Here is a 22,927-nt window from a genome sequence, read left to right on the forward strand (position 1 = left end):
TAAATAAAAAACAGCACCAGCAATAACAACAGGTATCATTTTCTGCAGGCTGGCAATATGCCAGGCTCTCTCCTAAGCAGGAGCTACTTACTGCACGTTTTCATTGCACTGACAAGACACTGAAGTGAGAGGTCAGGTCACCGGCCCAAGGGCACGCAGTCACCAGCGTATCACCCAGTGCAGATATGACCCCAGGCAATCTGATCACGGACTTTTACTCTTCCCATTGAGTTGCTCTGGGCCACATACAAAGGAAAGATGCATCTGGGAAGAGACCCGGAAGCAAATGGAGGTATTGGTGACAAGCCCCCTGCCCAGGGCAGAGCTACGCAGGACGCCACTCCCAGGCGTCCCCACAATGCGGGGCTCATAACCACATGGCACTTCTCTTGCTTGTGTGCTTTTGGGCTGAATTCTTCCTTAAGGAACTTGTTTACTGGAGGCACTCGTGGGGGAAGACTCTGGGAATTTGACATCCCATTTACAGGGTCAAGGACGTAGGTTTATATGGCAATGGAAAATCATAATTGGATCCAGTCAAAGACTTGATGGAAAATCTATCATTTCAGATCACAGCACACAAAACATATTCCAGTCATTACCAAGCATTCAGCTTTGCTCTCTTTCGAAGACCAGTATTTATTCTTGAGACTTCAGTTCCAAATCTTGGCTCTGAGGGCCTTAGACGGAGCCCAGCCAACACTGCCACTGATGCAAAGAGGAGGCTGTAGGTCAGCTGCATGGCACAGGAGCTGGGAACGTGGCCATTAGGCTGACCAGTGAAGACGGTGCTTTCAGCTGAGTGGGAGCTCTGGAGGCAATGGTACTTGTCTTCGATTTGTCAACGTGGGGCCCAGGCCATCCTAGCCAAAGAAGTCTACGTGACTGCGATCTGCAGAGTGCGGAGAAAGGAGAGACACTCAAGCAAATTAACTCTGGAGAGCTCTGGGTCTTTTCAGGTCACAAAGAGTCTCACTCTGTTCTCCACAGGACTCAGTGAACACCTGAGGGGCAGCGGAGTGAGGGCAGTACAAGGTGCTCAGGCAAAGCTGAAAATCAGAACTCTCCTCATCTGACTGGGGCTGGCTGTGTCGTGGAGTTCCTGCAGGCAGAGACGACTGGGGACCGGTCCACAAACTCTCAGAATCCACTCTTCACCTGAAGAGGCCCAGCTTTGCCAGTCACAGCAAAGGGTCACTTTGGCTTTGCCCAAGCCTCTGAGGCCTGGCATTCAGACAATTGGGGGGTGGGGAGCGGAGGGTGTCTCACTGTCACTGCCAGGCCCTGGATTGTCACTGTTTGCCACGCAGGAAGAACGTGTCTTCTGAGGACATAATGGCTGTCTTAGGATTAGCTGCAGAAACTCGGTATGAGAATCATGAAGGCAGAGCCAAGCACCGAGAACAGTGCTGTGTCCCCTCGAGTGCCCTTGGAAACATGGTCTTGGTGCACGGATTTCAAGGGCACAGGAGATGCAGTGCAGGCTGGGCGAGCACATTGTGACAGGCCTTGTTCGCTGGCCCATCCTCCCCTGGGAGTGTGGGATGCAGGAAAGGGTTCTTCATCACTGGTCCTCTCCATAGCTGTTGCACCAGCACTCCTGTGTAGTGTTCTGATACAGGTCTTCTGGTCCAGGGGCCAGGGCCAGACCACACCTCCGTAAGTGGTGGTTAGTTCTGCTCCCACACAATTCCAGCTGGATTCTGGGCTGCCAGCCCCTTAGCACGGGTCTCTGCACTTGACCACTCGCCCGTCTGGCCACCTGCAATTGGCTGTCTTCGAGGCTCGCCTGAGCTCTGCAGACTTCGTCTCCGAGCCAGTGCTGGACAGCTCCCGCGGTCTGGCCCAGCCCAGCCCCAGCCCCAGCCCCAGCCCCAGCCCGCCCCCTCCAGGCTTCCCCGCCTTCCTGCTGCAGGGCTCTCAGCCGGCTGTGCGCTGTGCACAGGACCACACAGCTCGTGTCTGGGAGGCACTGTGCTCGAGAGAGGGGCGTTCTCTCCGTGTACCTGAGGTGTGCTCTGCCAAATGCTTTAAGTGCGACAGTGTGGAGGGTGTGACATCCAGAGAACAGCGCTTCCCAAGTGCTTCACGGACTATCATTCTGACAAACGCTGAGAGGGACTCCAGAGGGGAACATGTAACGGCTTCTTTGCTGCAGTTTGTGAGAGGTTTTCACCGACAGGAAGACAGCATGACCTCCCAAATTTACTTGTGAAAGGCATTTTCAAGAGCTCTATGGAGGGAATACGTGAGTAACTGCAGCCGAGGATTCTCCACAGCTGGGAAATCAGTGGGAAACTGGGAAATCAGGAGAAGGAAGGGCCAGGCCTTCCACACTCAGAGTGCACGTCGGGAGCAGGCTGCACCCAGCACGCACAGGTACTTAGGTGGCGCTGAATGTTCAAATTGAATGGCAACACTGAAAATTAGGGAAGCCACCCACAAAAATCTAGATTTCTGGCTTCTCTTCAGAACCGGCCCTACTGGGTCTGTAATCCCTTACAGCAAAAGCTGGAGGCTGGAGTGGGGCTGGTTCTTTAGAGAAAACGTGCACTGTCCACCACTCTCTGCGGCCTGAGTTTGCGACCCCTGCAGCACACTACAGGCTCTTACTGAAAAGCATGCATTTGGACACACGTGTGTGGAGTGCCTTCCTGACATCTCTGAGTACGTCCAATTCGTCAGTGGAGAAAACTCCTGTAAAAAAAACTACGGTCATTCCATGAAAAATCATGGCAGAGAGTCGATCTCAACTCTGGGACAAACAGTGGAACAGCACAGACAGGGCTGGGGCTCAGGGATCATTTTCAACCCCATCTGACAGCCACGCTGACCCAGAGAAGGAAAGTGACCTGCTGCCCATACTCTGGCACCCCGTTTCCTAAACTAACAGCTATAACTGGCAATGGATCCTACTCCACAGCCATGGGGCACACACTGTGCCCTGTGCACTGGGCATTCCCAGGCTCACCAAATCTCTGACAGGTGAGAGGCATGACCTGTACCTTTATAAGCAAATGAAAGGCTTGGCAGTGAGGTGGGCTCTCGATGGCCAGTCAACCAGTTAGCTAGTGGCGGTGGGACTCCACTATGGGCCTGTCTGGTTCCAGAGCCCCCCTCCCCATGCTACTCAAATTCAGAGGCACCCCAGAGATGAGGCCAGACAGACATGCCCTGCTCCCCAGGCTGACAAAGCGCCAGCTTCCAAAGGCTCCGTCATCATCCTGGCTGTGGCCACAGACAACACGGACTATTGCATTTGGACACAAATCAGCAGGATTTTACATCAGGGCCAAGACCAGCAAAGCAAACTGTGACTGACACGGCTTCCCCAGGGCAGAGTTACAAACGTCTGCTTAGTGTCAGATGTGGAGCCTTGTGTGTGCAATCCTCATGCAAGCGAACAGAACAGACCCGGAGGTTGCTGCAGAAAGGGAATTTGTCACAATGTTACATGGACTGAGAAGGAAACACCAGTTTTTCTCAGCTCTCATAGGTGCAAACAGCACAGGCCAACCTCAGCTAAATGCATCTTGTCTGGGGTGCAGAAGGAATGGGCCGATTGCCACCTTCTAGGTTCCTGTCTGATGAAACATAAACTTGTCCTTGAAATTGTCCTTAAGATTGAAAAGCTAGACATTAAAATTACTAGAGTATAGTTAACAAATGGGGAAATGCTCTTGATAAACTGTTCGGTAAAAATAAATCAAAATAAAATATTATTGAGGCTATAATTCCATTAACCAGATGAAGATTTGCATGTTCATATGGACACAGGTGGAACAAAACGTGAAAAATACAACAGCATTCATTCATTTTGGTGACCAACTTACGAATTATTTTTTTTATTATCATTCTACTTTATTTCTATTCCTGTTTTATAACATTGTGTGAATAATTTTTAAAATTATCTAAAAGGTGAAAAAAAAACAGTGATGGGCTACTAAGAACTAACCTGCTTTTCTATATGAGAATAAAGAAAGGAATTAGGAGAGTGTGGTACTGGTCCAATGACGGATGAACAAGCCAGTACTACGGACAAGAGAGCTAGAAACTTGATATGTGACCAAAGTGGAACTAGGATTCAGTGGGAAAAAACAGACATCTTTTTCACACCACATCCCCAAATAAACCCCAGGTAGATGAGAAACCGAAATGTGAGAAAGCCACACTAAACGCAACAAGAGATTCAGACAAACGTCAGTCTTTTAAGGCATGGGAAACGGCTCTTACATGTGCAAAGATCGTATATATTCAGCAGAAAGAGGATGAATTCAACATCAAAAAGCAATTTTCATACGACAACAATAAAAACCCAAAGTTAAATTCAAGCCACAGTCTTAAAGGCTCTGTCTGTGGAAACAACTGACAAAGGACACACGGATGACTTTTTAAAGAAAAAAAGTAACTGCAATTTTTTTTTTAAGGTCAAAGTCTACTAAAAGCCAATTCACAGAAAAGGAAAATCACATTGTTAGTACACATATGCAAAGATTCTCATCCTTACTAATCAGAGCATTGTACATTAAAACCACACGAAATACCTCCTGACACCTATGTGACCGCCAGGCTCAAGCTGCCGACGGGCCCACACGCTGGTGCAGACGTGGTCAGGCAGGTCAGCACTGACCCCACGGACTGTGGAATCAGACAGTATCTGTCAGCATTCCATGCAGCTGAAGAGTTTTCCTGAATGTTTAATAATTTCTCTTCTAGAAAACTCTCTGTGTGTAAACAGACATGTGTATCGCTTCCTCATTGTGTCCAGTGCTGGAAAACCTGAATGACCTAAGTGTCCATTAATTAAAAAATGGAAAAAAAGAAACCCCAAAACAATGCACTAATGACACATGCCTCATCATGGATAAATCTTAAAAACAGGATGCTGAGTGAAAACATATACGACGAGTATGGTGCCATTTATAAAAGTGTCTGAACAAATGATATGACTAGCAATTATTTATAGATACCTGTGCATCAGGAAAGAGCAGGGAGACGTGATCACACAGAGCAAACGCCCGGATCAGGAGTGGTGACCGTGTGGAAGGCGCCTGGCCAGCAGCAGGCTCTTACTGAGCGTTTGGTCACCGTGACAAACGACTGCTCCTCCAGACCAGGACGGGCCCTCCCTGCCCAGCTGTCCCACGACTCACCTCAAATGCCAGTTCCCAGGGCAGCTCCTCTCCCACGAGGGGCTCTTCTGGGAACCCAGATCCGGGGTTCCAGCTAGGTCCTGGTCACTGCAATCCTCCTGGTCTGTGGCCCACTTGTCTTTGGACTTGGTGCTGTCGTGCTGGGAATCCAGGGAGACGATGTCTGAGGGGGAGCTCATCACCCCCGAGTCCTCAGTTGTGTCCTCAGATGCCAAACAGCTGCCGACAGACACAGTCTCCTCGGCCTCTGAGGGCAGCAGGGGGGCCCCGTCCATGCCACAGGGGCTGCCGGGCCGCAGGGGCAGGCTCACTGGACAAAACACGGCAAGGACAGGTCAGCCAACACCACAGTGTCTACACCACCCAACCGGGGCACCCCAATCTGCTCAACACACCAGAAGTTTGGAATTTGGGGTGCCAGGAATCGAGGCATTCAAACACGGCTTCCTCCAGAAACGTTTCAGCCTGGGGAGCCACAGGCATGCGAGGGATGGAGAGCAAGATTTCCCCTCAACATTCAGCATATTACGAATCAGCCTTTTGAATGTCGGTCCCGTGTGACGACGGACAAACACATTCAAAGATTCAGCAATGACGCGGTGGGTGCAATGGTTTCCAGGCTGACCCTGGGTTGTAACTGAAGTTGCTTTAAAATGAGTTCTTTTAAAGAGTAGGGGTTTTAAAAGTATAAACGAACTGAGACATAAACAATACTACTGGGGAACTTGTGACAAACATTCCACAGGAACACCTGGAATTAGGCCTGAAATATCAATGGCACTGTCGGCATCTGGGTCTCCCTTCATCTTCACACGTGACACAGTAAGTTCTGGTTTAAATACAAGGCAATCTTGGGAGAGAACCTTCTAGTAAAATTGAAAAGACTCAGAACAACAGTGTCCTTGGCTGAGGTTACGTGGCCCCTGAGCACTACATGGTTTCCTGCAATGACACTGAGTGGTGACGCCGTTCCTCCCCAGTTACTGCTGCCAATGGGGACCTGTAGCCCTCCGCACATCTAACAGGCTATTTAGAAACACATTAAGTGTAAGTTGAGTGAGGCTGTTACTTTCTTTCTTACTGAATGCCCCGGTGTTTTAAGATCTCTGCATGGAGAAGAGGACTCTTACTAACTCTGGAGTTGGAAAGACAGGTGTGCACAACTCTGAGACAGCTGTGTACCAGGGTTCTTATTTTTTAAAATTTAATGTAGAAATTGATTTTAAACTTCATGGCACCTCAAGACATACAATCTAAGGAAGCACTGTTATGGTAGTTGGGGAAATACGGTCTGTGCTGGCTGTAGTTTCAGTGTGCTGCACTGAAAATTCATTCCTCCGACAAATGAATGAATGAATGCCTAAACCAAGTGACGGCCACGCCAAGTGCACCCTCCACGTGACCGTGCCCTGCTAGTCTGGTGACGTCGCCATGGCACCCACACCACCGTCATTTTAACAGGACAGCAGACTAATGACAAAGCATGAACAAAACCAAAAGAACACCAAGGAGAAAATTCCTCCTGGAGTTGGTTAACTGGAGATCCCAAACAATGAAATAAACAAACGAACAGAAACTTTCAAAAGCAGACATTTCACAGGAGAGCTAACAAGTGAAGGACAGAAGACAAAGGAGCGACTGTTCAGAAGCACAAATGCACAGGCAGTGTCTCCTGGCCGGTGACTGCGCCCCCACAATGGACCCTTTCTTCCAGCTTCCTTCCTGGTTTTTGTTGCAAGACTCTTAATTGGGGGCAAATATGGAGAAGAAACACTGCCCGTGAATTAACACAAGCAAGTCTTTTCTGACAATGGTTTGCGGCTCCGCTGTCACACCTGGGCCGGTGGCCGGCTACTCTGTCCACACAGCCTGTGTTGTGACTCAGCCCTGAGATGTCCTTTCACGGCACCAACCCTACTCAGAGCTGCTCTCTGCACTGCCATCCACTGCAGCGCAGACGGCCGAGCAGACCAGTGTCCTGCCTTCACTTTTGTCACCCTCACTGAACAAGGTCAAGTAAAGGAACGCATTTTTTTCTATGTAGTGGGAGAGCACAGAGGTCCCGGGTTCGAATCCCAGCAGAGCAGCGGATGGCGGCCTGGGTCAGCTGGGGTCAGCTGTCTTGACCTCTCTGGCTCAGTTCTGTCAGGAGGTGGGGAGCTACTTGGCCCTCAGGGCTGCAGCAGAGACCAAACAGGATGCCAATGCACAGGACAGGTCCCCGCCGTGCCTCCACTGCTGGGAAGGGCCCCGTGACTGGACCTGGGAACACAGATTCCCATGCAAGAGTCTCGACTCTGGTGACTCACCGTTTCTGAGGGGACAGACACGTACACAAGGGCTACAATGCCATGCCATGTGGTAATGTCCACTCTGGGTGAGTTTGCTCAGGTAGCGTGGGCCTGCCCCGCCCACTCACCCCGCCAACAGCTCTCCCTCAGGTGTGAAGCAGGACTCCCAATTGTCCCTCCTGGAGACATTAGGACCTCCTGCGGCTGGCTTTTCCTGGCATCCTGGCCGCCTCAGAATGCATCCGTGATGGACGGGGCTCCAAGCCTGCCCCACCCCCTTTCAATCCAGTTCTAGCACTGAGAATGCTTGTCTGAATTGCTTTATATTCCTCAGAAGTTTTGCAGCAATAAAAAGAGAAAAGTTGAGAGTCACTGCTCTAAATTCAGCCAACTGCGAAACCTAAGCCAGCAAGACGTGAGAAGTCTATACTCAGTGTGCACGTGTTAAACCATTCAAAAGTGCCCAGTCAACAGAGCGATTACCAGACCTGCCCTCTTGCCTGGGTGAGTCCCCCATTTCTCATGGGTAGCCTTCCAGAGGGCCCGAAGGACGCCATCCTTGAACCCATACGACAGGTGTTCAGTGAGGGCCCACCTGTGCACCTGCGCCAGGGCCGGGCCCTGGCGCTGGGCAGGAGCAGGTAAGGGAGCTCACCTGAGCATAGTGAGGGTGGTCACGGAGCATGCTGGAGGGAGCGGGAGCCAGGTGCAATGCCACCTGCCACAGGCAGGTGAGGGGGTCAGAGGGGAGAGGACAGAAGTGCCGCTGCACCCAGCTCAGAGCCCAGGCCGGGCGCTGCAAGCCCGGGAGACAGGGCAGCATGCGCAAAGGCTGGGGACCTGCACGGACCACGTCTGGGGCTTCCAGCATGACCGAAGGTAGGAACGGACACTCCTGTGAGGCATGCAGCCTGGCTGGTGTGTTTCCATCTTTCTGCCCGCAGCTCTGTCAGTCTGAGTCTGTGCCTTGGAACCAGACGCCCCCACGGTGCTCGCCCTGCCCCCTCATTATCTTTTCTCCTTCTGGCTCATTCGTGTTATTAACCCCACGAGCTATGACATGTTTTGACAATTTCTGAATGAGCTAATGGTGCAGGGCCGTCTAGCTGCTCCGTGTGCCCCAGTTCCCACCCTCAGCTGAGGGTTTCCATGCAGCCAGGGTGCTGCAGCGACTCCAGCCCGACAGCTGGAGGCACCAGGGGACACCGGAGGGGCTCAGACCCCATGTCGTTCCCAGTCCTCGGGACTTTGAACAACCCCCCCTTTTAGTAAAAGAAGCAAGTTGGTTCTGAGCAGCTCTCAAGTCCCTTCTAGATCTAGAATTCTATCTTTCTCTGGAATTCCAAATCAAAATACAGGATGCAAACATTCTCTTGACAATTCTCGGTGACTTAGTGGGAATCTTAAAAGGAATACAGCACTGCGTTCATCCCTTCTGCTATTTTTGTCGGCCCTGAAAGTGTAACTCACTAGTTTGAGTTAATTAGTACATTGGCATGTTGGCTCGTCTTAAGGTGTGAGCAACCTTTTTGAGCTAAAAAAGTGATTATTGCAAATGTGAAAAACGGTTCATTTGTCTTTAACAGGAGCCTCATATGAATTCATGGTTAAATTCTCTTCTAAATGAACAGCCACCGAGCCTACGTCAGGACCAGTAACCCTTCCGTCGTCCTCCACCGACATGACACAAGCCCGTGGGTCAAATGCCCTTACATCTAAAGGAGACCTTTGGAAAACTCTCCACCTCAAGTGTAAAGAAGGAAATGCTCACTTCAGGCTAGTAAGTCTTCAAGATGAACACACACTCGTTTTCAGCTCAGTATTAGATCCATTGAGTTTTTCTTTTCCAAAATCACCAAAGAAAATTTCAAATACTAAATGTAAATATGTTCCCAGTACTTTTTTGCAACGGATTCATTTATCTTGTTTTATTTTATTGAATGCAAATGAAAGACCTGATATCCTACAATGCTGCTTATTTGCTGGTCATCATGAAAGGAGAATTGTCAAGAGACAGTTTCACCACGTTTCACCACGGCCCAGAGACAACGTGTCAAAGACCAAATGCATCCTCGTAACACTACCGCTGGCTGCATGGCCTCCATGTGCCCGTCACGGCCAACAAGGAATACCCATTCTGCATCTCAACCTGCCTGGGTTTAGTTCCCTGCCTGGGAAAAACAAGGGAGAATAAGGTAGGTACAGGTAAAGCGCCTGGAACTCCTGGTATAAACCGACACCGTACACGTCACTAGTATTTTTCACACACATCCCCCAAATAATTTAGAACAACCATGTTTAAAATGTTTAATCGACACCAGAAAATTTCCATCATGAGTTCCATTGGTTGCAACAGATGTGATAATTTCTACTGCATTGTAAATATGAAATTTTCAAATGTTTCATCTTTTTAAAAAATCTAATAAAAGGAATCTAAATATGATAGTATTTTGATGCCCAGAACCCTCCACATAAAAAGAAATGCAAGATCTGCTTTTCACAGGCAGAGTTTTAGAACTTGTCTCGTCTTTCTTGAACTTATTTCCATCCCAGTACCCCATGTAATCTCAGCTCATTGAATGTACTTTCTGCTTGAAAATTTTTTCCTGTTGCTCAAACCTCTCAGTATAAAATGTACACATAAATTAGACCTTAATTCTTGTTTCCTCTCAGCACATCATGGGAAATTCTTTTTTTTTTCTCTCCTGAGTAGTTATCACTGTGATAATTAATAGGACACAGCCAACAAACATGCATACGTCTTTTAGGAATTTTGATATTTGCTAAACAAAAAGGTCACATGTCCTTAGAAACGCCTCTCAAACTGTGCTAAATGAGGCCTTCTGAACTGTTTCCTGAGAAGTCACTGCATGACTTACTGCTAGAGGGAGGCAGGCTTGGGCACAGATGCAGCCCCTTTTATTCATTCTCTCAACACTAAGCAGGAAACCCTGTTCACGTAAGTAAGTGGAGGTAAATGAGGGGTTCTGTGGTGACATCACTCCACTTGGTCTTTAAAACCTTTCTTCTGTATCTCACTTAATTAATCTGTCACAAAACGTATGCTTCATGATCTGTAACTTGACGACTCAATTAGATTCTTTGTCAAATTGGTTGACAAGAGGACTTGGAAACCAGCTAATGATCCAGAGCGTTTGCTGACAAATCGTTGGACTGATTCACTTGCTCCGCCCTGTCCCAGGAATTCCACATTCCCTTCGTCAGGCATCAGGAGTAAGGTCTGTCCTCCTGAGGAAACTGCAGCCCCTGCGACCCCTGATGGCTGAGAGCAACGCCTGTCTTGTGAGGGAGGAGAGGGCGTCCTGAACGTGGAGTCGGGGGGACCCTGGCTCTGACGCGGCCCCAGGTGAGCTCTCAGACACCTCAGTCTTAGCAACGAATCCGTATGGAGGCCCAACATCTGGAAAGGGATCCCCTCGGAAAGGCCTGGCGCCCTCCCAGGAGGATGCGCGCCCACGTCAAAGCCCCCAACACACAGCGCAGGTGAGCCGACTCAGGAGTGGGGGCGGGGAGCGCATGGACGACGCGCAGGAGCGGGAAAGCGACCACGGGAGGCGCCTGGAGACAAGTCAGGTCGGGGCAGGTGGAGGAGGGCGGCGGGTCCACGAATGAGCAAAAGCACAGAAGTGTCAGGCACCGTGGTCGTCACGTGGCACACGCGACTGTGGCACTGTGTGCACACACGCGTGCAAATGCTCAGGAGCCGGCGGGTGGAGGGTGGGTTTCAGATGAGAGCCTTCAAGGGACCCTCTGTGACCAGTGTCACGGAGACTCTGCCCTGACTGGTGGCCCCCGTGTGGCGCCCTCTTCCTGTCATCGGTTCCTTAGTTTCTTCCACGTGAAGTTTACGTCTTCGTTCCCTTGGAAAGGACAGCCCCCGTGGTCGCAGCCTCCTTCACGTTCTCCATCAGCGTCTGTCCAGAAGGCCCGCACACCGGGCTCTCGGAGGTGACGGAGACGGCCGGCGGCCAGCGCACTGGCCAGCGTCCTGCACGCACATACACGTGTGCACACAGGTCTCTTCCAGAAGCCGGGGCAATGAAGGCTTCCCGGGGTCGGCCAGCGGGCCTGACCCACACGGGTCCCTAAAGCCGGACCCGCAACGCTAATCCTGTGGGCCTGGTGCGCTGACTGGGGACCTGGACGGAGAAAACTGCCATTTTGTCATCACAACACAAGTGTGTTCCGACTGCTGTGCTTTTAAAGACACACATAGGAAGCAGCCTCGGCTCTGTCCGACCGGCCATCTCCCTGTTTTGCTCAATGAAACCCTCCTTCCTGGAGTAACCTCATACTCAGCCTCAGTCCACCTGCCCGTCACAGAGGATGGGCGGGACATGCCCCAGAGGCTGGCCAATCTGAGCCGTCGACTCAGTGACGCTCCAAAGATGGGCGGTGTCCTAAGCCAGACCGTCAAGGCTGTCTGAGGACCTTGTGCCTGGGCCCTGGGAAGGTGGTCTCATCATGCTGGGACCAACGGGCTGGGGGTCGGGGATAAATGGCAGTCATTCAGCTGAGAGGAACACAAGCCCAAAACAGCCCAGGGGCTCGTGGACCCAGCCATGACCAGGGACGTGGGCCAAAAAAACCCACAAAAAACCATTTTTGTTACCAAGTTCAAGACATATTTCTGCCTCTTGAAACTGAAGAGTCCTGTCTATAAATGTCTGAATTGCCTTAATTTTTCCATAAATATATATATTAAATACATGTTAAATGTATATCATAATGTAAACTATATTTAATATACATATAAATATGTAAATTACTATGTACATATACTTTAAAATATTCAATGTATTAATATATTAGTATAAATATAAATACACATATAAAATTAATTACAACAAAATTATAAATATAACGTATAATTATAAACATAATATATAAACATAAAATGTAAATGACATATTTTTTACGTTTTGGTGTTCCCATTACAGAAATGCATATTTTAAAAAACCTTGTGTTAAATGTGACAGCTGAATATCATGTTTCTCTTTCCAGGGTCTATTTTCCGTTATTTGGGTTGCACATTTGAGTGATGACATGTTGAGAATAATGTAGTTTAGGATGTCGCTTACGCTCCCTGCCTGAAGGTCATCTTCACTTAATCCTCATCCTAAACTATCAATATAGTGAAGTCAAAGTAAGATTCAGATCAACCCTCCCCTTCCAGCCTGTGTCCAGCTCCACTGTTTCTGGCATCCCGCCTCACAGATGAGACCCCAGAGGCCAGTGATTCTGCCCGGTTATAGGGGATCGTCCTCTAGAACTTGGTAAGCTTTTCCTCTTTATCTGTGGATATCAACATTTTCATCAAAATGTGCCTCAGTGTGTCTGTTTCTGAGGATGTGTATTTAATGTCCAAGAACTTTTGGATGTTCTTTCTTTATTAATTTTTTAAAAAAAAATAATAGCCTGTTCTTGTGTTCTGTATGCGATCATCTATTAACATTTTCTGAAGCAATGATCCGAAATATTTAAAGTTCTGTTCTTTTTCCTAAATTAACTCACCCCCTTTGGAGTTAGTTCCTTTGAGCAGTTTGTTGTCCCTCTTTCAGGCATTAAAAAAGTTGTTGATTGATTTGTGACTCTTTTTCATGTTTTTAAAGGAGGGTGTCAGTAATGACAGGGCGTCAGTTCCTTTCCCGCACGTGAACATTGGTGTTTCCTTAGGATACAATACAGAGCCTTCTGGCAGATCGAGCTACGGAGAGGTCCACAGGGCAGAGGGACATCACCTTCTGGGGAGGCCTCCACGTGGACACGATGGCCAGTTTCTCTGACGGTGGCTGAGAGTCCTTCGACTCAGTTCAGCTGCCTTGAAATTGAAACTTCCTTGTGATTTCAGGTGCCTGTTTTAGCAAATCTCCAAGCAGGACTCCTCGTCTATGCTGAGCTCATGGCTTTAGGAGTAGCCTACAGTATTAGACTGTTGGCTAATTACTATGTGGCAGTACAGGTGCACAGTGATACGTGGAAACCGCACTGTGGTCGTTGGGTCCTGACACTCTGCAGTGTTGAAATGGGTAATACTTACCTACCTCCTTATTAGCGCCAGTGCCCCTGCAGTGTGGGTGCCACTATTCCTATTTTGCAATTTATGAAAGAAGCCCCAGCCAACAAATTATTTAATCCATCCCTGAGGGTGTGTGTTGCAGAAACATACTCAGCCAGGCTGATAAATGGGGTAAGTCCATTCAAAGTCACACAAAATCACATGTCAAGGGAAAGTCCCACTACGGTTCTTGCACCAGGAAAATGTTAAATGAGTCTTACTGAGCATACCTACATGGACACTTTTCTAAGCCAAAAGACTTTCTCCCATGTTCTACGGGGCAAATTGTGGTCCCATTTGTCCATGGATTTCAATATATCCTAAACTAGTTTTGTGACAACAAATTCAGTCCTTTCTGACCCACGCATGTCTGGGCCTCCCCTCAGAAGACAGCAGGAAGTGTGGGGAGTGGGGTGACAACTGAAGATGCTCATCCTTAAAACGAAAACGCCGTCTCCAGGTTGTCTAGCAGGTTAAAGAACATGAATGGGGTTCAATCAACACCTCAGGTAACCCGAAGCCCGGGGACTTGCCAAGTTGCCAGGGGACTCAAACTCGAATTGAGGAGGATTCAGCTCTGGCATGAAGCAAAGCTGAGTCATCTGCCGACTGAGACAGGCAAGCTAAGAAAAACGTTGTCTGCTTCTCCTAGGTTCTGTCTCTTTATAATTAGAACTCTAGAGAACAGATACGTGGTTTGCATTGGCCTCGCTTTCTATAATACGCGCTTGGCATCACTACTCACCCAAAGTTAGCATAAAACTGACCAAATGAAGAACCTTTTTGCATCTTACGGAGAACTGATGTTGGAGATATTATCTATCATAGTCCTCAATGCCTTTTATAAAAGCATCCATTTGAATTTGTCTTTCACTTTAGACCGTCTCTCTTTGCTCTTTTGATTAAATGACTATGTGCTATTTGACGGAGTGTGCTCCCTCTTCTTCCCACCCCACGCCATCCTTCGATTGTACCAAAAAGTGGAGGTAGTGGGTACAGACAATTGTACCACTCTTCTGCGGTAAAATATTTTATTAGGTGTTTCTAAGAGAAACTACAAAGAAAAGGAAAACTGTTTTTTTCTTTCTGTCAGATGACAAAGTTCTGTCACTTCCTCATGGGTGGTTTATAAACGTTCACCACTATCACATCTATGAACTACGTTAACCTTCCCAGTTGATTTGTGTAAAACGGGTCTTTCGGCCTTTCTTTCCCAGCTTGACACCTGGGCCACTGCCACGGGCCTTTGTGCATGGCTGGCTGTGTTCAGCCAAAAACTAGGTTTCACTGCAACTGATGCTACGACAACATTTCCCTCCATTCTCCTGACAGACTGGCCTGTAGAGGGTGCCCTTCTGGGGTCTTCTCCTCGGGCTCTCCCTGCGTTCTGTTCTGTCCCCCGAGTGCAGCCTCTGGGGTCCCGCTCACCTCGACGCCAGGGGCGGCCTGGGTACCAGAGCAGCCCCTCTCCCGACAAGGCACAGCCCCTCAGCTTCCCTCTCCCTTCTCGTCTGTGACCCCTCCTCATTTTCAGGCCAATACAACTACATTTACTCTCTTGCCAGCTCAGCTATACATTAAAAATGATGCTCAGTGTGTAAAATCCAGCATTTCGAGAAGCTTAGTAGCAGAAGGTACATCAGGGCATTTAACCCACAACGTTGCTGGGAAAGTAGGAAGTCTTGACTTAGAGTATGTTTCCTTCCATGGCCGTTCTTGTTTCAGCTGTGGGAGATGGTGGCCCGGTTATCCAGGCTCACAACCTTTCCTCCTGCATGGACTGACATCTCCGGGGAGCAGCTGGGAGAGGGGTGCAGGCAAAAGGAGAAGCCAGAGAGAGCACCCATGGAGCCGGGGAGGTTTCGCGGAGCAAAGCGACCCCATGTCTGACCTCAGGGGTGGCTGTGATGTCTCCTTCTAACTCGAGACATTTTCTCCCTCCAGTTCTAAGAAGTGCCCTTCTCCTTCCACTTGCAAATCTTCCTCTTCCTTCCAGGGTACCTCAAGCTCTCCCTCCTCCAGGAAGCCCACTATCCAGCGGCCCCGGCTCCATGCCCTCCCTGGCCTGGCAGTGCCCACACCACTGTTACTACGGGGCTGACATCCTGTGTCCCTACTCAGAGTTGAGCCCCAGAAATCACCGCGATTGTGCTGTCCCACGTGGCAGTGCAGACTCGATGGGATGACAGCTGTGGAGGGGTGAGCAGGGCACAGGGTCTCAGTGACGGCAGCTCCGGTCATTGTCGGGCCACAGGCACCGGAGCTCTCGGGGACCGACGGTTCTCCCGTTTGGCTGGTGTCTGAATCCCCTGGATGGTGGCGTGCTATACAGACTGCTCAGCGACCCCTCGCCCCATCCAGTTTCTGACCCCGTGGGTCTCGGCTAGGGGACCGAGAGCTGCATGTCTCACACATTCCCAGATGATGCTGACGCCGCCCCTGCGGAAGCACTGCCTCAAGCACCGCCCGGCCAGCTGGCCAGCTCGCTCTCCGCTGGCTAAGCCACCGCGGAGACCATGCGCACGGCCACGTGGTTTTCATTCGCCTCCTCCTCAGGTCTTCACTGCTTTGTTCAAAGACAGCAACTTCTCCAGCAAAAGGGACTGGAGCTAACAGACCCACTGTAAAACTCACAGTCAGCGCCCGCTCTCAAAAGGGACTCCACGATGCCCTTCACAGGTCTCCTGGTACATGGGAAGCCACCACACTGTCCGTAATAAGTTACAAGTGACATTTTTCTCAGGACGAGACAGTGGAAATAATTACTTGCAGAAATAATGTAGGAAACTATATTAGAACAGTTTCAGAAACACAGAATGGGGAAATGACTTACAAACACAAAACACATCCCGAATGGCTCTAAAATATGCCCCAAACAAAAAGAAAAGAAATGATACTGGAGGAAGGGGTGACAAAGAACCTGGGGAAGGAGATGTGAGCGGGGCAGGTGTACCTGGACCCCTCAGTAGAGGCAGAAGCAGAGCAGAAGGAAAACGGATCTGGGGACACTGGAGAACTGGACACAAGACCACAATCAGACTCAAAGTCACATGTGTCCCAAAGGCTGTCACAGAGCCAGGGAGAGATGCCTCGAAATTTACCTGGGGGTAAGAAGCAACCATCAATACAGAGTGAGGGGATGAGTCTCTGGATTATTGTCTCCAATTTCCACGTCATTCCCTCTCCCTACAATCAGCTCTGCTGACCAACTTGATACTTTCTGCCTTATTATTTGTATAAATTGCCTGATGTCAGGGACCGACTGACTAGCACAGACTGTGAAGATGCTTATTCAAACCATTACCTGGGTCTGGACTAAGGTATAAACATATTTTTAATATTTTTAAAAGACATTCTAATAGATCTTTGTTCCAAAAAAATTTAGAAGTCACAAAATGCTAACATGTCATCAAAAGTGAGTACAGGGCAGCTAAGTGACATAATTATGCTTGTATGGTGTGCTCTTCTCACACACACACACACACACACACACACACACACACACACACGGCAAAAGCACTACCTGAAAGCCATTCAGATACAGTACAGAGTTGTTAGCATAAAAACATGACGAGTGACGTGCTGACCTCTCCCCCAGAGTCCAGCCTGCCTTGGCAACGTGCATTTTCTGGTAGCGGTGGGAAGACAGCGCCACGTCAGACCCCTCATTCTAGGAAACTTGCACAGAATTGTTCCCAGCCTTGTCCAAAATCAACAGGCTACACAGCCAGGAAATCCACCCTGTCACACGCAAACCACCTGTCTAACTCACAATTATGGTGGCCCAAAATAAGTTGGCTTTCTTGGCCAAAAAGCGCTCACCTCAGCAAAACCCGCCAGTACCCAAAATGACCTCGTGGGCCATGAGGGGCTCCAGCCTCAGTTTCCGGCATCTGCTGCAGGGACTCTGAGTGGCATGTCGCCCCCTTGGGAGGCCAACACCCACCTTACCCTGCACCCCAAGGAAGATGGCCAGCCCCTCCCCCTCTCCCAACCACTTGGGTTCAGAGACACCCCCCCACTATAACTGCACGTTCCCAGGGTCTTTCTATGAGGATTCCTTTGCGTTTTAACATGAAGTGGTTTTTTTTTGTTGTTGTTTTTTTTCCTTTTTTCCCTCTAGTATAGAAAATCAGGAAAACACAGACAACTGAGAAGGAAAGACTAACTCGTGCCCAAGATGCATTTACATTTGGTTGCTTTCCTTCTAGTCTCTATTATTTTAGAAGTTTTCGGCATAAATGTAAAAATTCCTTAAATATGTGGAAAAAAATCAGATACACCACCGTTTATGTACTTGCGTTATGCTCAACTGACTGGACACTGCTTCTCTCTTACATCTTTTATATCAGTGTGAACAAATGTGGTGCTGACCCACCGGTGGCCAGAGCCAATCTGGCCTCCAGCCTTTCACATTCTCATCTGTAGACGAGGAAAGAATGAGAGTGAGGAGCCCCGGGGGGGCTGCAGGCCACCCCCCGAGTGAGGAGCCCCGGGGAGGCTGCAGGCCACCCCCCCGAGTGAGGAGTCCCGGGGAGGCTGCAGGCCACCCCCCGGGCAGTCGGAGGACAGGCCTGGGACATGCCGAGGGTGCCACCTTCGTGCAGCCACTGTGTGAGACTTGTTATTGTGACTCGTGAGCGGTCTATGAGCAGATGTCATCATTACCGGGCCTGGACTCCTCCAAACTGGCAAATCTAAGCACACGCTCAATGACATGGGGTCTTAGGATGTGCGATCTGAATGAAGCGGTGATTTTTGTATTTTGTTTTCCTGCGCTCTCTCTCGTGCAGGAGACACTGGGCTCTTAGTCCCGAGTTCAGCTCCAACACCACAAATTTGCACTAAAGAGTAGCCACCCAAGATGCTCCCTTGCGAGGCCAAGCACGTGTGGACCTGACAGCACAGACTGAAGCACAGGTGTGGAGAGGCACGGCGGAGATCGCGATCAGCTTGTCCTGACTCTTGTCTAAAGCCGAGGCCAAGGAGATGCGGTGTCTGGGGAAACGTGATCTGCGTGTTGGTCACGTGGGGGGAAGTGTCTGAACAGCCCGTGCTGTCTCCTTCCACGTGTGACCTTCTTATGACCAAGCAGCCTTAGAAATGGCCAGTGCTTAAGACAAGGGCGTTTTTTACAACTGTCTCCAGTCATTTAGTTCTGGTGCATCCAGAGTATGCTAGAGATGTAGATTATTTTAGTTAAAGTGAGCAGTTATTTTCTCATAAGGCTTGTTTGAGGTTAATCCTAAAAAACAAGAGAGAGACGCTTCAGAAGTGTTTCATCCATTCTGTGGAAAGGCTTGTTTTCTGTGAGGCCCTTGAGCAGGACAGCTGCACCTTTGCATCCGGCCATCCTGCTCTCCCAGGCACACAGAGCTGGGCACACAGAGCCAGGAGCACAAAGCCAGGAGCACAGAGCTGGGAGCACAGAGCCGGGAGCAGGTAGCCAGGAGCACAGAACAGAGCTGGGCACATGGACCTGGGCACACAGAGCCAGGAGCACAGCGCCAAGAGCAGGGAGCCGGGAGCACAGAGCCAGGAGCATGGAGCTGGGAGCACGGAACAGACCCAGGGGCACGGAGCTGGGAGCACAGAGCCAAGCCAGGAGCACAGAACAGACCCAGGACCACGAAGCCAGGAGCAAGGAGTCAGGAGCACAGAACAGACCCAGGAGCAAGGAGCCAGGAGCACAGAACAGATCCAGGAGCACGGAGCCGGGAGCACGAAGCCAGGAGCATGGAGCTGGGAGCACAGAATAGACCCAGGAGCATGGAGCTGGGAGCATGGAGCCGGGAGCACAGAACAGACCCAGAAGCACGGAGCCACGAGCATGGAGCCAGGAGCATGGAGCCGGGAGCACGGAGCTGGGAGCACCACCTGGGGCCCAGGCTGGGCCGGTGCTTCAGGGCCTCTGCTCTGCTCTGCTCTCTGCTGCGACTTGGTTCCCTTGAAGTTGACCTGATCATATATTTGGGTACAAAGAATTCCTCCTCCATTAGGTAAAACTCTGCAAAGACAACTCCTGCAGAAATCTGACATACCAACCATTAAAGTTGGTGAAATATGATTTTTTCCACACACTTTTCCTTGTCATCCGCCTGATTAGGTGGGGATGTTGGTCACGCCCTGAGTAAGAATGTTTGGTGAGGAAAACGTGCCTCTTCCCTTCCCCAAACATCCCAGATGGGGTGGGTTTCAAGGAAAACACGTGTGTGTCCGGGTGGAACATGCCTTTACACAACTGGAACATCTGTCTGCCCAAATGTCTCCACTTCAGAATGCAAAGCACTGGTCAGGGAGAGCTTCTCGGGGTCTGGGTTCTCAGAAGGCAGGAGATGTAGCAGGGATGCTCCCGAGCTGCTCTGGTTTCTCGAGTCCCCCAGTGTCCCCGGGGCTGGCATTCTAGCGGGATCTGCTCTCGTGGCCCTGCAATGTGACACGCCACTGGGCCCATTCCCTTCCTCATCTGTTCGCTGGTTTTCTGGGGCCAGAATGACCCAAGGGACCAAGCAGATCACCTTCAGGGCAGGCTCTGGCCGACCCTCTCCAGGGGCTGGTAAAGAGTGGCGAGCTACGTGCTTCCTGTCACGCAGGTTGACCTGGCTGTTATATCCCTCCATGGCTGGTGACTCTGTCGTGCCAGTACACAGCATGTAGTAGGTGATCCACGCAGGTGTGTTTCATCCTGAACTCTTTCATCCTGAACTACGCTAAGATAGACACATCGGACAGCTCTCTACTCCATCAGTGCTGAAGAAAAAAGAAAATTAAAATAGTCCTATTTTTTTTTAAAGCCTCATTACCTTCTTATACTTTGAAACTGTTCTGAAAAGTGAAGCATCCACGTAGCAGGGGTCTAACTGGTGACCGTCAGCCTATGACACTAGCTCTCCTGGGGTGCACCTGGTGGAGTAGTATGACTGGAAGAACAGACCCAGTGAGGGTGTGGGAGCAACACGACCTGGACCGTCCTGCTTGTCTGCGTGGCTGTGAGGGGTGGCAGCCAGAAAATGACAAGCACACTTGCTTGACAGCGCAGCCACCTGTCTGACGCCTCCGTCCATAATTCCCAGCTCTGGGCTGGATTTCTGAGTCGCAGTGTCACCACAGGGCCTTGGTGGCCTGGCACTCGGGCTATCGGCTGAGACCTGGACAGAGGCTGCCCGTTAGCACCAGTGGACACAGACACAGCCCATGAGCCACCGGTCCAAGGGTCCCAGTGAAGCTCAGCCAGTTGAAGTGCAGCCACGCCAGCCCCTGTGACCCCGGGAGATACCACGGCCTATTTACTTCTGTGTCTCATCATCACATGGACACACGAGCACCTGCCAAGGCACAAGGGCCGGGAGGCAACATGACCTTTTCCTTCTCAGCCAGGGGCATGGCTCAGTGTGTCCTCTGAGGCAGCTCAGCCTGGCCGCCACCAAGGACTCAGCCTTGGGATGGTGGCTGCATGTGCAAACCTTTGGAGCTCCAGCTCAGTTGTCCTGGGGACAGCCCGGGACCAGGCGTACCGCCTGGGCAGCACGACCCTGGTGGAGAGCTGAGGCACATACAGAAGTAAGCGGTGGCGTCCTCTCTGGACCCCATGTGCACCCAGGCTGCATGTGACCCAGCGGTCACGTAAAGACAGGGTGAGAGGATGTACCACCCTCAGTGCCCAGAAAGGATTGGCACGGCCCAGAGCAGGGCACTTCCTTTTCATGAGCTGTAAACAGACTCATTCTGAGAAGTCTCTTCAAAGGTGATGTGTATAGTCATTTAATAGCCTAAGAAAAAGGAGGAAGTCAGAAACAGCCCTGAACCATGGTGTGAGCATACAAGGAGAAAATGAAATGTTTTAAGGCTTATTTGATTTTTTAAAATGAGGGCTTGAGTTACTTCATCTCTCCAGTTTGACTAGAGCAGGGGACCCAAGCAGACTGGCACACAGGGGCCATTGGCCATCGCAAGGGACATGTGTGACCGACAGATGTGAGTTCAGATGTGGGGACCAGGCACACAACAATCTGTATCTGTGTAAATCAAACACTTATTGCTGCATCCCACACTGTTTCTTTCATGAGCAAAACTGGTGCTGCCACATCTAATTTTGTTGAAAAGCACAAACCAAGACATTAACGCACAATCTCCCTTATTTGAAATGTTGGCCTCTTTCGTATAGCTAGGATTTGTTGAGAGGTGGCCATCGTTTTAAATGCTTGACTGGTTCTCGCATGTGTAATTCTCCAAATGACCTTTGCTGTCAGAATGAAGACGCTCCAGCACAGAGAGGTGAGTAAGTTGCCCCAGGCCAATGGCTGTCGTCTGCGCTCCTAATACATGGGCTCACTTTAGCCGACATGCTTCCGTCAGCATCCAGCAGGTTCCCTGGGAGATGCACCTCGGCCGTCCAATCAACACGTGGCAATACTGTCGTCCTTGCTGGTGATTGGTCTGTGCAGTCTAGCTGCAGCCAATGGCTGCATGGCCCTCCCTGGGCCACACTGATGGGCTCCGAATGTCCACGTGACTGAGTTCGGGTGAAGAGCCTCCCCAGTTGCTAGGCCTGCAGGAACTTCTACAAATTTCCTTGTGCACTAAGCCAGCGTGTGTTGCAGGCAAAAGCATACTAACTGATTCACCAACAACATCCTTATGGGTTACGTCCAAAAGAACTGAGAGTCACATCTCAAAGAGACGCCTGAGCTCCTGTTCACTGCAGCAGCATTCACAGTAACCAAGAGAGGGAAGCCACCCAAACGCATGTGGACAGATGGATGGATAACCAAAACACAGTGTGCACATATAATGGGGTATTATTCACCCTTAAAAAGGAAGTGCATCCTGCCTCACATTGCAAAATGAATGCACCTCGAGGACATATGTAAGTGAAATGAGGCAGTCACAAAAAGACAAATACTCTGTGATTCTGCTTGTACGATGTTCCTAGAGCAGTCAAATTCATAGAAACAGAAAGCAGAAAGATGGGTGCCAGCGGCTGGGCAAGGGGCGGGGGAGTTCATGCCCAATGGCATAAAGGTTTGAGGTTTGGACCGGAGCAATGGTGAAGCTCTGGAGTTCTGTTTCACAGCAGTGTGAAGGTGTTAGTGTCGCTGAGATGTATGCTTGAAAATGGTTACGATGTTAAATGTTCTTGCACTTCTGTTTTTAATCACAAAAGAAGAAATAGCCTAACTGATTCAGCAGCTGGAAACAACTGAAGAAGCCCTGCACAGGCTGAGAAACCTCATCTAACAGCACAGAGACCGCCAGGCTGTGGAGCCCAGCCCCCGCCCCCACCCCTCCTTCTGCCTGGAAGTCTGCAACGAGCTCCCGGTTCACACGTGGGTCCCTTCCTCTCACGCCTCATAGTGGGGACAACCCGTGACAGTGTGGTGACTTTTATGATGGAATCCATTGCA

At 50.0% G+C, this 22,927-nt stretch overlaps 1 protein-coding gene across 3 annotated transcripts in view; it reads right to left on the minus strand.

Annotated features, from left to right (window-relative positions):
* Positions 1–22,927, minus strand: part of COBL (cordon-bleu WH2 repeat protein) — a 185,525-nt gene that overhangs the window by 16,464 nt on the left and 146,134 nt on the right. For all 3 annotated transcript variants that reach the window (XM_033088203.1, XM_033088201.1, XM_033088202.1), the window contains one exon: positions 5,154–5,463. In XM_033088203.1, coding sequence (XP_032944094.1) covers positions 5,154–5,463 — 310 coding nt within the window. The remainder of the gene's footprint in view (positions 1–5,153; positions 5,464–22,927) is intronic.

This window comes from Rhinolophus ferrumequinum, chromosome 20 (genome assembly GCF_004115265.2).
Source record: "Rhinolophus ferrumequinum isolate MPI-CBG mRhiFer1 chromosome 20, mRhiFer1_v1.p, whole genome shotgun sequence".
NCBI lineage: Eukaryota > Metazoa > Chordata > Mammalia > Chiroptera > Rhinolophidae > Rhinolophus > Rhinolophus ferrumequinum.